The sequence below is a fragment of the Panulirus ornatus genome, chromosome 33 (genome assembly GCF_036320965.1).
Source record: "Panulirus ornatus isolate Po-2019 chromosome 33, ASM3632096v1, whole genome shotgun sequence".
NCBI classification, from domain to species: Eukaryota; Metazoa; Arthropoda; class Malacostraca; order Decapoda; family Palinuridae; genus Panulirus; species Panulirus ornatus.
Window position 1 is genome coordinate 22,739,420 of NC_092256.1, and position 16,474 is coordinate 22,755,893.

At 45.6% G+C, this 16,474-nt stretch overlaps 1 protein-coding gene across 1 annotated transcript in view; it reads right to left on the reverse strand.

The window, feature by feature from the left end:
• Nucleotides 1–16,474, reverse strand: part of LOC139759670 (uncharacterized) — a 28,038-nt gene that overhangs the window by 4,327 nt on the left and 7,237 nt on the right. The window contains exons 10-30 of the mRNA XM_071682074.1: nt 15,851–16,150; nt 15,480–15,579; nt 14,986–15,084; nt 13,471–13,673; nt 11,793–11,959; nt 11,227–11,288; nt 10,827–11,017; nt 10,399–10,486; nt 8,873–9,000; nt 7,765–8,009; nt 7,281–7,674; nt 6,600–6,782; nt 5,628–6,026; nt 4,871–5,053; nt 4,529–4,711; nt 3,633–3,852; nt 3,143–3,183; nt 2,503–2,792; nt 2,222–2,283; nt 1,712–1,989; nt 127–305 (exon numbers count right to left, since the gene is read on the reverse strand). Coding sequence (XP_071538175.1) covers nt 229–305; nt 1,712–1,989; nt 2,222–2,283; nt 2,503–2,792; nt 3,143–3,183; nt 3,633–3,852; nt 4,529–4,711; nt 4,871–5,053; nt 5,628–6,026; nt 6,600–6,782; nt 7,281–7,674; nt 7,765–8,009; nt 8,873–9,000; nt 10,399–10,486; nt 10,827–11,017; nt 11,227–11,288; nt 11,793–11,959; nt 13,471–13,673; nt 14,986–15,084; nt 15,480–15,579; nt 15,851–16,150 — 3,893 coding nt within the window. The 3' untranslated portion in view covers nt 127–228. The remainder of the gene's footprint in view (nt 1–126; nt 306–1,711; nt 1,990–2,221; nt 2,284–2,502; nt 2,793–3,142; nt 3,184–3,632; nt 3,853–4,528; nt 4,712–4,870; nt 5,054–5,627; nt 6,027–6,599; nt 6,783–7,280; nt 7,675–7,764; nt 8,010–8,872; nt 9,001–10,398; nt 10,487–10,826; nt 11,018–11,226; nt 11,289–11,792; nt 11,960–13,470; nt 13,674–14,985; nt 15,085–15,479; nt 15,580–15,850; nt 16,151–16,474) is intronic.

The following is a 16,474-nucleotide window of genomic DNA, read 5'->3' on the forward strand; positions in this document are numbered from 1 at the left end:
GTAGTCTAGTGCTGCTGGCATGAATCGGTAGGAGACGTAGGTGCATGATGATGAGGAAGGTGTGGGTAACATTGGTCATGCAAGGGGGAGGGAGTTGCCCCGTGGCAAGGGGAGTGACCAGCTTACACTTGACGCAGGGAGACGGGTTGTGCCAGCCGCTGGAGGTGCAGTTGAAGATGGTGATATTGTCACCGTCTCTGGTAAGGTGTTCCTCAGGACAGGTGAACGTTACTGCCTCCCCACGGTCCATGCTCTATTCTCCCACTCGAAGGTGAAGTTCCCGTTCTCCGTGTCTCTCACACAACCTGCCATGGGAGGTATACGGATTACTGTGGGTCAAGGTGGATGATATGTCTGTCACGTGTGTGAGTGACGATTGATTGTGGCGGATGGACATACTGTGAGGCTTAGCCTATGACTGGCTCAGCGTTCACTTCCTTCCTGTTGAGTGGAAAGCATGGAGGAGGACGCTATCTGGAAGGTGAGTAACAGAGGAGGATATCCTTCCTTGTGTACTACAGTAAAGAAAGTTATCACCGTCAAGTAAGAGTAAAGAAATTATCGTTTATAGTGAGAGGATAGTTTTTCTAACACGTACAATTTCCATTACTCTAATTCTTTTATTGTTTTCTACCAAATAGTTATGACAGCTATATTTTTAATGTATGAGGTAGTTATGTTGTGTTCTTATATTGTTCATAATAATGATGATATACGTATTGTGATAAACATGATAGAGGTGAAGAATGCATCAGTTACCGAGTCAGCCACAGTTACCGAGTCAGCCACAGTTACCGAGTTAGCCACAGTTACCGAGTCAGCCACAGTTACCGAGTCAGCCACAGTTACCGAGTTAGCCACAGTTACCGAGTCAGCCACAGTTACCGAGTCAGCCACAGTTACCGAGTCAGCCACAGATACCGAGTCAGCCACAGTTACCGAGTCAGCCACAGTTATCGAGTCAGCCAGAAAAGTAGACAGATTACAGGGACATGATGAGCGGGATGAGCGTGAGTCGAGGAAGCAACGGTGGATGAAATCGAGATGATATCTGAACGATCATCACAGTGAAGATGGATGACATCAATCCTGAGCAGGGTTGACGACTGCATACTTTCCATAGCGTGATGCAGGGCAGAAGGCAGTGGGCTTTAGGTATCTCTGAATTCTAAATTCTGAATTCTTTCCACGTGGGGTAACAGACCTTGCCAGGGTAGAAATGGTGACAACTCTAAGGAGTGAGCAACTGTTTAGAAGAAGATTAGCAGTATATATAACAGTGGGCGCTAGTGTTTATGTATTCCCTCTGTGAGTTTAAGCATGTGGTGTCTGCTGTCAGACGTGTTAGTTGTGGTGAGGTATGACATCGGTCCGTCGCTAGGGCGTTACGAGTTCGTCTCATGTTCGAGAGGGCGACAGTCATTCTGTTGTGGATAAGCCTGACACAGAAGGATTAGGTTCCACTTGTCTTGGCCTCACATCTCCGCCGAGTGTCTGGAATATGATAGACGGTCTGCAAGAAACTGACCAGAAGACAGACTTCGCAAAGGAATAAAGTGATGAGAGTTTTCTCTTCTCTATGTTCACGTTGTATGGCTGGTGCTGTAAAGTTACGATGTCGAAAGAAGGATGAGAAAGGAAAGATAATATACACATCCCCTACACTACTACAACACTATTTGTGTAGTGTTGTGGGTGGGTTAACCCTCACCTGCCTCACACTCTGTCGCGTTCTCCCAGCCAGCGTCCGTACACGACACCGTCAGGATACGTCCGCCACTGGGCATGAGGTAGTGGTTCGGGTGGCAGGTGGCGTTAACAGCTTCCCCCTCCGTCCACAGCCCAGCCTGCCAGTCCGTGGTGGCGCCCCCAATGTGCGGCTCACCCTCACACGCTGCCCTCACAAACAAAGACACGACTTCACTGATTATATTTAGTATAGAAAAATCTTGATGTTTCTGGTACGCAAGGTGGAAAACTAGGTTCATCCTGCATGTCATTTCTATCATCAACCAACAGTACACTTAGCCAACACCGCTGAGAACCTACGATGCACGGTGAGTGATAGATGAACAATACTGTAATGTCCAGAAGTAACCAGCTTCTGATCTGTAACAAAGACTATCTGTGGCGAGTATTTCTCACGTCGATCAATCTACTCGGAAGATGATATGATTATCGTATGCATTGCTCCACACAAGGGAGAGATCAAGGTTCACACTGAGACAGCAGATTGAGAACCTCGTGACACAGTTCTTTGTCAGTTATTATGGAGTCTTCGACCTGCAGAAGGTCATGAAAATGAAGGAAATTTTAGTCATAGTATTGGGACCACGAAATAGATAGATAGATTATCATGAAGGATAACTATGTTCTATATGATAGAGGAACATAAGAATATATTCACATAAATGTTGGATAATTTCAATATCCTTCAGTTATGTCATTTTCAAGCATTTATCCTACTAAAGATTATTCCAAAGTTTGTCTCCTTCAACACACGACGCTCTGGTAGATCATCTGCCATATATACTGACGGCAACACACGATCGTCCAACATAAAACGTGTAAAGTCGGTCTTAAGGCGTCTCGACTCTTGCACCCTGGGCTGTCCTCCCAGCCATACTCGGTGCATATCATCTGCAGCTGTTGGCTCTCCTCGCTGACGAACATGTGGTCCTCCTCACAGTTGACGGTGACCTGGTCGCCAACCCGCCAGGTTCCCTCCACCCAGGTGGTCTTGGCGTTCGCTACCAGAGGCTCCACCTCACACACTGGACTGGACACTGATATATGGGTATACAGTCCAGGTGGCGCAGTGGATGATTTTTGTCAGATATTTTTCACCTGAATTGCTTTAAAACCAAACAAAAATGATGATAAACATTCTTGAGATTTCATTCTTAGTTTTTTTTTCTCTTCACAGAAATAAATCATTGAGAGAGAGAGAGAGAGAGAGAGAGAGAGAGAGAGAGAGAGAGAGAGAGAGAGAGAGAGAGAGAGAGAGAGAGAGAGAGAGAGAGAGAGAGAGAGACAGACAGACAGACGGACAGAGAGACAGAGAGACAGAGCAGCTTCCAACACAAGATTAATCTGATACTGAGGGAAGAGAAAAGCAATGAATTAATATATGTATGTATACCTTTGAAATGCTGACTTGGTAGGTAAAACCTGGAGTTCCATCTAGAATTATGGTAAATGGAAGCTAGAGTCATGTACAGAACCAGAGACAAACTCTAGTTTAACACATGTAAACTGACATTATCTTATAATGTCGCAACCTTGTCCATTAAGACGGCAAAACACCAGGTTCAGTTCGCATGAGCCTTGCAAAGCCAGCGTCGCTCCTGAGAGCTTGGATTATATGAGAACTTTAAGTCACTTTACCTAATCTCCTGAGGTTTGGTCGTCCAGCCTCATGATGATGTTAGGAATTGACTTTCCTCAGTCATCATACGACTGAATGATATGAGGACACCACGTATGGATGACATCATCATCATCATCTCACGTGTTTTATAGACAGACGTCTAAATCACTTGCTAAACAGCATGGAAGTGAGAAGAAAAATGTTTTTGTAGGGACTTTACGGTAGTGTATAGCTCTCGCCCGAGAACAGTTAATGAAACAACATGGCAAAATTCATACTTCTCTGACACCCAGTGATGTTCTGCCAGCCGTCCTCCAGGCACAACACCAGCTGCTGTTGCTGCTGGCTGGAGTCGTTGATGAAGTAATGCAGATCATGACAGGTGGCAGTCACCACCTCACCCACCGACCAGGAGCTGTTGTGCCAGTCTGTGGTGGCGTTCCCCACCTCCGGCTCCCTGCTACAGGCTGGGTTCGGTGGCACTGTCAGTTTAAGAGGCCCATCAGTGGTATCCTTACAGTAAGTATGGAGTTCACTCCTGCTTATCATAATCTTTTAGAATCACTGATCAAAAATTTGCAGATACTTTCTCTGACACTCCAGCACATTTTCTTGACCACTACTTATCATCTGCCCTAAGTTCTACATCACCATATCATCCTAAAAGACCTTTTATTTACGTTCCTTTCTACTGATTTCTTGTCATTGCATATCTTTCCCACATCATCATCTTTTATTCTATATATCCCAAGCTATCTAGATATGGATCTGACACCCATAAACCAGAGGTAAGATAAGTACTCCCCTACGTGAGCTGTTTGTGCACATTATGTGCTTAATTTTTTTCCCAATTCGCCAGAGATTTTAGTGCATGACACTGTCTTTGGATTGGATCCAAAATTCCAAACTCCAACAACAGTCGTATCACACTGAGCCCAGATATAAGTGGATGATGTATTCACCATCTTTAGAAAGCAAGGAGGCATGGTCTTGCTGTCTCTTTATGTATTTTCGACAGGATTCTGTGTACAGCCAGCTCACAGTACAGATGTAAACAAAGTAGGACGTGAAAAACCTAATATTTCTTGTTAATAAGACTCTACTATAGTTTGTCTTGACGGACAACCACCTCCAGAGGTTCGTCACAGACCACATTACCTTCTTGGCAGGACGGTTGGGTCTCCCAGCCCTCGGGAGAACACAGGACACTGCGGGTCTGAGAGTACAACGTCAGGAAGTACAGGTCGTCCTTGCATGTGGCGTTGACGGACTGCCCGACAGGCCACAGGCGCTCCACCCAGTCAGTGGTAGCGTTGATCATCTGCGGCTCGCCAAGGCACACTACAAGAAACAGGCACAGGAGGACCACTTACTGATGGTGATTATTTACCACTTGACCATCTGTTATACAGGACATACAACGAAAAGAAAAGTTCAGGTCACGCTATGTATGATGGGAATCATACGTCAAGGGAATGAGGACCAATGATGAGGACTCACCTTTGTCGCAGGAGCTGTTGGCTTGCCACCCGCTGTCCGTACACTCGACGGTGTAGTGCTGGCTGCCCTCGGGTAGCAGGTAGTGGTCCTCGTGGCAAGTAGCGTTGACCTTGTCCCCCTTCACCCACAACCCCACCTCCCAGGAGGTAATGGCGTTCTCAACCCGTGGCTCATCCTCGCACACTGCGGCACACCAAAATCACTTTCCTAAGATGTTTGTAGTGAGTTGGAGCAAGGCCAAGTGAAGTGACGGATGACGGTGAGTTGGAGCAAGGCCAAGTGAAGTGACGGATGACGGTGAGGTGGAGCAAGGCCAAGTGAAATGGATGAATGATCACAAGGATGAGTTGAGGAGACTGAAGGAAAGGCGAAGATAATTTCTTGAAATTGAGAGTCTAAAAGAAGAGTAGGATTATCTTCAGATTGATTAAGGTAGTCGATAAAAATGAAGGAAAATGTCTTTACTCAAGATGGTGAAGTAGTCTATTAGGGTTCAAGAATGAGGGATAATGGATACTGGAATAAAAAAGTTCATACAGGGATCATTTGGTTGACCTAGAACTACCACTTTTTATCCTTGAAAACCTACAGTCATAGTGCAAGGGTGTCTCTCACGAGAGACATTGATATCGTTTTCCTCTACTATCAAACAGAAAAGAAAATAACATGATTAAATCACTCAAAGGTAATCTCTTTTAGTTTCCACAACCACATAACTAAACAGTAGGATCTCTCCGGTTAACATCGAGAGCCTCACCTCTTGTACAGCCTGTGATCTGTTCCCAGCCCCCGAGCCTACACTCCACCACTGACCGTTGCAGGGTGGCAACGGTGGTGGCATTGGTGAGGTTGGCGTGAGGTTGGAGACTGGCGGCACTGGTGAGGTTAGCGTATTGTTGCAGGATGGTTCTGCTGGTGTTGATATGATGATGCAGGGTTGCATTGGTGAGGTTGAAGTGATGTTGCAGGGTGGTACTGGTGAGACTGACGTGATATTGCAGGATGGCATTGATAAGGGAGAAGTAATGTTGTAGGCTGGCATTGGTGAGGAAGAAATGATAGGGAAGACAGGTGACAGAAGCGTTATCCCCCACTGCCCACATCCTGTCTTCATCATCCACAGTAGCGTTCTCCACTTTTAGTTCCTCAAGACACACTGTTGCAGTACAAGGAAAAGACTTGAATCAAACTGTACATATTTTTGTGAGTGAACAAATCTACAGGTACATAGAAGGGGAAATATGTTTCTGGAGAAACACAGAGGCATAGGATGGCAAATGAACAGATAAAGGAGCAATAGATAGACTGAGCCACGAGTGGAGAAGAGCAGGTGTGGACCAGCCAACATCGCAGGTCAGAGGGACAAATGACAATACGACATCTACCATCAAGTTTCTGAACTGATTCAGTCATGTTGGTATAAGACGTTTGCTTATAGAACGAAGATGTTCAAACTGAGGGATGCGACAGAAGATTATGAAGTCGGTCATCATGTTGGTAAGCAACATATACAGCAGCAGTGTAGCGGACTACTGGAAGGCAGACTAAGTGGATACTTTGAACACTAAACAATAAAAGATAAATCTTGTAAGTCACATATAAATGAAGATAAGGAGCATGGTATATGAAACTCCATTCTCAGATAGATAGATAGAAAATGACACATACAAAGAAGCACACGTACACACAGCCTGTCTTCATGATTTCAGTGGAAACCAAATCATCTTACCTTGTTGACAGGGCGGGTGGCTGGCCCAGCCCTCAGCAGTGCAGTGAACGTCGCTCTCTTTAGCTTTAAGACTGGGGAAGTAGAGGTCATCGTGACACGTAACGTGGACGGAACTACCCTCAGTCCACATACCCTCCACCCAGCTGGTAGAGGCGTTAGCCACTTGTGGCTCACCATGACACACTGCAGGTAGAGTGGGCTAGTCTCAAACATGTAGAGGAAATGTCAGGAAGAAATTTCATGTAAGAACTTGACCATTCTTGTGTTCGTGAATGAATAGCTGTCAACGGACTAATTGTACTGCTTCAGCAAATCCTTTATAGAAACAGATACAGTATGTCTGTTGCCATGTGAAGATTGGGAATACAGTAAGATCGTTTTCCTCATTACTTTGAAAATGTTACAAAAAATGAGTGAGTTTCGGCACGGCTGGTGAAGAGACAGGAGTAGTATGAGGTTGTGAGGAGGTGCAGGTTTCTGATATATTGATCCATTTAGCCGGAGGTGTGAGAACTGTCGAGGGAAGGTGGCGGCCAAGCAGCTTAAACACCAGCCAGAAGATGCCAGTCACCTGCGAGAGTGTGTGTTGTTGCTGCTACTGCAGTAAGGGATGAGGATCTCTCGCTACTGCGGTGTTCACGGGTCTTAATGATATACCTCTGGCATTATCTACAGTCTAACTCCGATCAGTCCCGTCCACACTAACGTAGGGACGCGCCCTCACACTAATTCTATTCCATCCTAAGACATCACACTCCAGGAAAACAACACAACCATGAGATACGCGACACAAAGTATTCCCTCGTACGATCTGTGTCCCCACTACCTGTATGGCAGGGTAGGCTGGACCAGCAGTGTCCACAGTACCTTTGAGGCAGGGTAGGCTGACCCAGCCCATGTTGGTGCAGTTGATGAGCTGATGGTCCACGTTGTAGGTCACCAGATAACCTGGGTGGCAGGTAGCATTCACGCTGTCACCTATCAGCCAGATGCCACTTTGCCAGTCTGTGTCAGCGTTGGTAACAGTAGGAGGCGTAAAACATCCTGGAGAAAGAGAGACATGACAGTAACGGAGCTGTTAGTAAGGATATGACCACTGCACACCAATGTGATACGGTCGTATGCATTTTTTTCATAGTATCCTTGAAAGTAAGTAATACAGTTACATCACATTACTGTCCTGCCATATCATACACACAAACGTACGGTCGCACTGGGTGACGTTTCCCTCGTAGCGGTAGGTGGTGTTGACCTGATGGGTGCAGGTGAGGGTCTGCTGCCACAGACCCTCCCTGTTGGACATGCCGTAGTACTGGCAATTGTAACGTATCGTGTAGGTCTCGTAGCGAGAGGAGCTGGTCCACTGGAGGATCATATCCGCTGGAGCACGCGGGAAGGTCTCCAGACAGACTGAGGAAAAGGAGGTAGATATGTACTAGCGAGTCGACTGGTTTACGTGGAGGTAGCTCCACAGGATCCAAGTGCTTAGAGAATGTGTTTCATAAACGAATGGAAGATATACATAAGTAGTGATAGAGGTACAGAAAGCTTATGTACATATGTATGAATATAGAACAATATCATGGTTTTAGATACATAATGAAAGGTTAACGTAAGAATGCAGTATTATTGTCTCCTTCCGTAAACGCATTGGATATATTTACGCCAAGAGTCATTAAGATCAGTCAGATTACGTAGCATTTTCTGAGTACTTAGGAAGCAGAGTGTGGGGATCTCTGTGGTAAGGTTCGGCAACGTTAACTGAAACACAACTGAAAATGTGCAAAATAATACTTAGATTGTGCACAGCTAGTAACGTGTGGCTTCTTTAAAATACTAGTCTTCGGCACCAAAGTGTAGTAATATACAAACATGTTCGTTGAATATCTTTGTACTGATTTCATCGACAATGAATGAAATAGTATAGATTAGTGTCGAAGTATTTCACCATTTGGTAACCTTTGACCTCTTCAAAAGGAGGAAAATGACCGTCACTGATCTATCACCGGTGTTACTTGGACATGGTATGAACCAGGTATCGTAAACACTGGCTGAAATGTGTCGCTTCGCTGAACTTCGACCTCCATTCCAGAGATGTATTGACCTCACAAAATCATCCTTTGCACCGTATGGGTCTTGTGGTAGGATGATTTGTGTACACTATATTGTCCTAGTTGACTGATATTGTGTACATACACACGTACATACATGAAGGAGGTGTTCATACCTGTCAGTAGGTGGACATCACACGTGAATGTACAGGAGATACTGACCTTCTACAGGGATGCAAGGCTTCAAGGGTGGGTGACGGGGCCACCATCCCCCCAGCTGACCCAGACACTGGCGGTACTGTGGCGTCTTGTCGCCCACAACACCGTCCACGAAGTATCCATCTTTGCACCTGTGTACATATCTATATGTCATCGTCACGCCTCTCGCTTACCCTGGTATTACTTACCCTCCTTACAACAAATATGGTTTCGATCATTCTATGTCGAGTGCATCTATCGTTCTCCACACATTCTCATCTGTAACCAAAGCCTCGTGCCCACACAACGTCGCTGGAACTACTATTACCACACACATTTTCGCCTTCCCAGACAACAGTCCACAATGCTTCCTGGAACTTCTCCCCCTCAACCACCAGATGACACCTCCGCTTCCATATTTCCATTCGTTGCCTTGTGCACTCCCAGGCATCTAAGATACCCTATTTCCTCCATCCACAACTCATACCAGCTTCCACAGTTCATCACTCGAGTCTGCCACTAGTGCCGTGTCATCAGCAAACAACAACTGACTCACTTCCAAGCCCCCCTCACCCACGGACTGCATACTTGCCTCTCCCTCCAAGAGCCTTCCATTTACCTCCCTCATCACCCCATCCATGAACATAAACAACTATGGTGACGTCACATACCCCTGCCGCAGACCGACCTTCACCTAGAAGCACTCACCTTCCTCTCTACCTTCTCTCACACACGGCTCAGTTCTTTATGAATACTCCTCAATGCTTCTGATAGTTTTCCTCCCAAACATATTCATAATACCGCCCATAAAGCATTCTATGAACCCCATATGCTTTCTCCAGATTAATAATGGCCACAAACAGATCCTTCCGCTTCCCCAAGTATTTCTCACACACATTCTCCATGCATCCTCTATCACTCCTGAAACTATATTTTTCTTCCCAGTCTAATGCTCTGTTCATGACGTCATCCTTTCGGTCACCACTCTCCCATACACCTTACCGGGTATATTCAAAAGTCTTATACCTCTGTAGTTTGAATACTCACCTTTGACCACCCCTTGCCTTCATGTAGCGGCACTATACATGTATTCTGCCAATCCTTAGGCACCTCACCATGATCTATACATGTACTGAAAATCTTAACTAACTATTCATCGACACAGTCGTGCCCTTTCTTAATTGAACTGAAATACCATCCACTCCAGCCGCCTTGCCACATTTCATCTTACGCAAGGCTTTCACCACCTCTTCTCTCTCCATCAGACCACCCTCCATGACTCATTCCGCACACCTCCCCGACCCATACACCCAGCATCTGACACTCTGTCATCATACACATTCAAGGGTCTTTCAAAACATTCATTCCATCTCATCCTCACGTCTTCATTACCTGGTACCACTTCTCCATTCACTCTTCACCGATGATCCCACTTGTTCTCTTGTTTTTGTTTTTGTTTTTTTGTCGCATCTAACCTATTTGGAAAAATATAAAGACCCTTAGAAGGTTGCAGAAGCTCACGACTATCTGACTGTTCATAAAGGACTCACCAGTAAGTCAGGTTCATGCCGAGGACATGACGCAGATTATCCCAATCATTATTCAAGTTCATCGCCCATGGCTTGGCCTGCCAGCACGCTGCGGGAGAACACTGGTTTAGTCCTCGTCATTAAGAAAATAAAGACTGACTTTTTCTATGTTTATTTGCAACGCGTCGTATGGCATCCTTGGTAGCATGTCATTCGCATAAGTCTGTTAATGTACCTATCATGTGTATATTATATCCATTTATCACATCAGATGTGTGTTAATGTGTCTATAATGTGTATAATTATCCACATACGACAGGAAGACCAGTAGTGGGTTAGAGGATCATGCCGGATATACATCCAAACCCCGCCCGTTACTCCCTCACTCCGTGTGTCCAAACCCCGCCCGTTACTCCTCCACTCCGTATGTCAGGACTCCGCCAACTTACCGATGGGACCTCTGAATTGGCAGATGGCGTGGTTGATGGCAGAGTTGGGCGGCACATGTTCCACGAACCAGTCATCACTGGACTGGTTGATGGTGAGAAGGGTGTAGGAGAGGCTGTTGTCTGAAGTGTTCAAAGCAGCGGCCACGTCTGCGTCAGGTGAATACAGTCCAGAAAGGGTCAAGTTCTCCCACCTGGGCCATAAGGAAACACTGCCATGTATCCTTCACGTAATGAAGAACGAAAACACGAAACACAGAACATGATGAACGTCTGACCAATGTTCTTCCTTTTATCATTTTTCAGTTTCTAAGAGTCACACACACACACACAGGCTCGTCTAGAGTTATACTAGCCGTGTTTGACTGAGTTGGTCTGTAGGGCGCAATAAGTGAGGTCTTACCTTGTGGTGAACCCGAGAGCCAGTGCCGCTGTGGTCGCTTCTCCTGCCCACTCCACCTCCGACTGCAAGAACAAAGATGTGGACTATGTCAGGTCGTTCAGAAAACAGTCAAGTGCTAAACAGGAAAATAGATAAATGGTCCTGTTAGACCACAGTGCCAGTGTATGGTTCAGTAGTAACATTGTGATCTGTAACTTGTGTGACAGCTACTGGTGTCACGGCAACTAGTGCTGCCTAATTCTAAGAAGGTTTAGAAGTAGGAGATCCCTGGTGAACACTGAAGTAAACTGGAGCACATGATCAGGACATTTTCGACAGATTTATGAATATTGGATTAAATTACCGCCAGCACATAGGCCTGCACAATACAATGTCAAGAACATACTATTCTTCTCTCCATAAAAAGCAGTTTCTTTTATATATACAGAGAGAGAGAGAGAGAGAGAGAGAGAGAGAGAGAGAGAGAGAGAGAGAGAGAGAGAGAGAGAGAGAGAGAGAGAGAGAGAGAGAGAGAGAGAGAGAGAGAGAGAGAGAGAGAGAGAGAGAGAGAGAGAGAGAGAGAATACCTTTGCCAGTTGGGCCAGAAAGTCCAGTGTTTGCAGATCCTCAGGGTAGGCGAGACCGGAGCCGTCATAGTTACATCTGTCGAGGGCTTCGAGGTGGGTGGAGGAGTTCACGTTGAGAATCTTGTAGCAGCGCCCTTTGTAGAGGGTGTAGGAGGTGGGGCACCTGGCTGCCGTCCACACCCATACCACGAGAGAATGGGTAAGGTCATATATGGTTGAGGAGAGAGTTTATTCGTTGCAGTTTATTATGGTGTATGGGAGACACATCCCTAGGTGTTGCCTCTCGTTACCTACCGACATCTCACAAATTAGAAGGAAAATGTACAGATTTCTAGTGTCTGAGACGACTTAGGCAGAAGATAACTTGATCGCTGTTTCAGAAATTTACAAATTTCTGGACATAACAGTGAAGACTGGAGACCTTTGAGACGTGACCACTGGAAGAAACAGTGTCTCCAGTGGAACATACAGTATGCTGGTCATTATACTCACCAGTGGAACATACAGTATGCTGGTCATTATACTCACCAGTGGTACATACACTGTGATGGTCCTTGTACTCAGGAGGATGATCTGACGGCTTATAACCTAACCAATCGTCTCTGATGAAGAAGTTATGACCATCAGACAGTAATGGCGTGAGACGACAGACACAGAAGGAAATACTGCTACGTCGCACATACGAGAATCATGAATACCCGTCATGCATGAACCAATTTTGTTAATCTAGTTCAAAGTCCGTTTTCCTCTAAAGACAAAGTTTCTCATAGGCATGAGTAAAGAGGACAGCGGGGTGACGCGCGTGACTCACCAGGCCTCATGCAGGCGTAGTGTGTGGATCTGTGACACCCTTGAGATGCGTATTGCCCGTCCTTCTGCATCACCACACACCGGTCCCTCCGCTTTTCCTGTCAAGGTTGATAGATTGATTATTGATATTGATCATCTCTCTCTCTCTCTCTCTCTCTCTCTCTCTCTCTCTCTCTCTCTCTCTCTCTCTCTCTCTCTCTCTCTCTCTCTCTCTCTCTCTCTCTCTCTCTCTCTCTCTCTCTCTCTCTCTCTCTCTCTCTCTCTCTCTCTCTCTCTCTCTCTGACGTGCTATGTGCGAGGCAAGTCCTGATGCGCTGTGTGAGAGGTGATATGTAGGAGAGAGATGCATAGTGAAAGATCTTTATCATAATGAATGAGTGGTAAGCAACGCATACTTCCGTCAGTATCCGATGTTACATGTGGACCGAGACGGCCACCTCCGTATGTGTAGTGCTCTGGTGTGGTGTGAGCGGCAGCATTTACACGTTAGCCAGCGACGCGTAAGTGCTGGAGAAAAAGAAATACCCAACACAACACACATAGTCAGCATGTATCTACCGTCCACGGTGTAAGGTGCAATAGGAGACTTAACCTCCTGTCTACTAGTGTGGAAGGTATGAGTGGTACGCGGATAGAGTACAGGCAATCAGTACTACTCATCGTGGTAGTACATGGGTACAGTACAAGCACCAGCACTGCCACTCATGGTAGTACATGGATGGAGTACAGGCACCAGTACTACCCCCTATGGTAGTACATGGGTGGAGTACATTCACCAATGCTGCCCCTTGGAGTAGTACACGGGTGAAGGACAGGCACCAATACTGCTCCTTGGAGTAGTACAAGGGTGGAGTACAAGCACCAGTACTGCTCCTTGGAGTAGTACACGGGTGGAGGAGAGGCACCAGTACTTCCCCTTGTGGTCTGTGTGTGGAACCCTGGCGCTGGTACTGCACAAAGGTGGAATACAGCCAAGGTTGACTCACATAACAACCGTCATGTTTGGCTGCACAGGTAAACCCGTTGTCCTGGAAGGTTCCTGGAATCTCGGGAAACACTTCTCCGTCCCTCCTGGAGCAAAGGATATAAGACGAGTCATTGAGGGACAACTTGATGCGTCTAACCCAAGACGCATTTTGATGGTCCATGAGCCATATGATCAAAATTGAAGCTGTTGTCATGAGGTGTCTCACGAACTTGATATACTTTGGGTTTGAGAGAAAAGCACAAGGATTTTATTTTTTGTTTTGTTTTGTTCCTGCCATATCTTCTTTATTCTTCATCGAGGTTTCGTTAAAGGAACAAATGTTTTTCTTTGTTAGGTGCAAGAGGGAAATAAATATTCTCATGATTCGTGTCATTGCTTCAACTGATGGTTAGTGGCGACAAACCGGGCATCTGATAACACTATAACCCATCATTATCACCTGTGATAACACTATAACCCATCATTATCACCTGTGATAACACTACAACCCATCATTATCACCTGTGATAACACTATAACCCATCAGTATCACCTGTGATAGCACTATAACCCATCAGTATCACCTGTGATAACACTATAACACATCATTATCACCTGTGATAACACTATAACCCATCATTATCACCTGTGATAACACTATAACCCATCATTATCACCTGTGATAACACTATAACCCATCATTATCACCTGTGATAGCACTATAACCCATCAGTATCACCTGTGATAACACTATAACACATCATTATCACCTGTGATAACACTATAACCCATCATTATCACCTGTGATAACACTATAACCCATCATTATCACCTGTGATAACACTATAACCCATCATTATCACCTGTGATAACACTATAACCCATCATTATCACCTGTGATAACACTATAACCCATCATTATCACCTGTGATAACACTATAACCCATCAGTATCACCTGTGATAACACTATAACCCATCATTATCACCTGTGATAACACTATAACCCATCATTATCACCTGTGATAACACTATAACCCATCATTATCACCTGTGATAGCACTATAACCCATCAGTATCACCTGTGATAACACTATAACACATCATTATCACCTGTGATAACACTATAACCCATCATTATCACCTGTGATAACACTATAACCCATCATTATCACCTGTGATAACACTATAACCCATCATTATCACCTGTGATAACACTATAACCCATCAGTATCACCTGTGATAACACTATAACCCATCACTGTCACCTGTGATAGCACTATAACCCATCATTATCACTCCACGATCAGCGCCCATCACTCTTTCCTATTGTAATTCATGACTGTCACCCTCCTGTATGACCAGACATCACAGTCCTCTAGTGAGACCAGCCACTGTGTTCTACCACTGTCACTAACCTGATAGTGTAAGCGGTTAGGTAGAATCTGTCACTCTTTGCTGTCTTGAGGTCTTCCGGGTCATGAATGAAAGCCAAGGATGCATTCAGCTTGGCACATCTGGAACGCACATACCAAACGGCAGGTGAGAGAATATACGTCAGATAAGGCGTTACAGGTAAAACATGACAGGTGAGACTTCTTGATAGGCAAGAACACATGACAGGTGAGAGGCAGTGAGGAAGAGGATGGAGACAGCACAAAGGATCAAGTGAGAGACAACATGAGAGGCACAGAAACAGACTGAGAGACAGACGAGGACAAAATGCAAGTCAGGGACATAGAGAGAGAGAGAGAGAGAGAGAGAGAGAGAGAGAGAGAGAGAGAGAGAGAGAGAGAGAGAGAGAGAGAGAGAGAGAGAGAGAGAGAGAGAGAGAGAGAGAGAGAGAGAGGAGTGCATGGGAGGCAGATGATGAGAAAACCTCATACCAACACAACTTACGCAAGAAACTCACTTGGCTACTGCCTCTGTGTGGCCCTGCTGAGCATTCCTCGAGGAGAAGGTGAGGCAAGCCTGACCGTCCTGGGACTTGACGTACCCGTCTGGACACACAACTGTCGAGAGTAAACACTAGTTGGACATATGTCAACAAGGGTCAGTATGTTTTGGTACCTTTGACCGACTACAGTTGGGACGGTGGACCTTGACATGTGAAAGCCGACAAGCATTCGGTCGGATGCATGTCTTATTAGACTTCTGAAACAGTATGAAAGGACAGCGAGTCAGTTCACACTCTCCACTATACAAGTACACTTAATTGCAACATATATATGTCAGTTAATCGGACGTCAGGACTTGCCATGCGTTCTGAAGACAGCACCTGACATTGGGTGACATAGAGTGGCCACTGGTACCCTGCAATGGCGGTTATGCACAAAGTCTTGGCCGGTATGAGGGCATGACTTACGGGTGCATGGGATGACTTCTCTCCACTTTGGCTGACCTCCTTTAACGGCAGAGACTGGCAGATAAAAGTCCCATTCTCCGAAGTGGTGCCGTCTTCCCTAACCCCCATCATCAATTCTGCACACTTGTGGTCGAAGGTCGTGCCTGGGGCACGGCTCAGGGGGACAGTAGTCTCGTCTTCGATATTTAGGAAGGAGGTGAGCAGAGGACAGGAGAGGACTGCGGAGGAAGATGACATGGTAGCAGTATTACGTCATGTGCTCAACAATGGATGAATTTGTTCCTAGCTTACGATCGCTTCACAAATTTGATATTCCACCCAAACTAACATTTCAAGGACCGTGGATTATTATCATGATTCTTTTTCATTTATGTAAAAAAGTACGTAAAGTAGAACGACGTACACTTTGGCTCAGCAAGAACCTTCAGCGCTTCTGAGCATTGTCCGTGTCAGAACATAGCCACCGGTCACATGGACTCCCACACATCTAACACTGATGCCTCTTCTAGTATCCACGGGAGCTATGTACTAAGAAATGATCC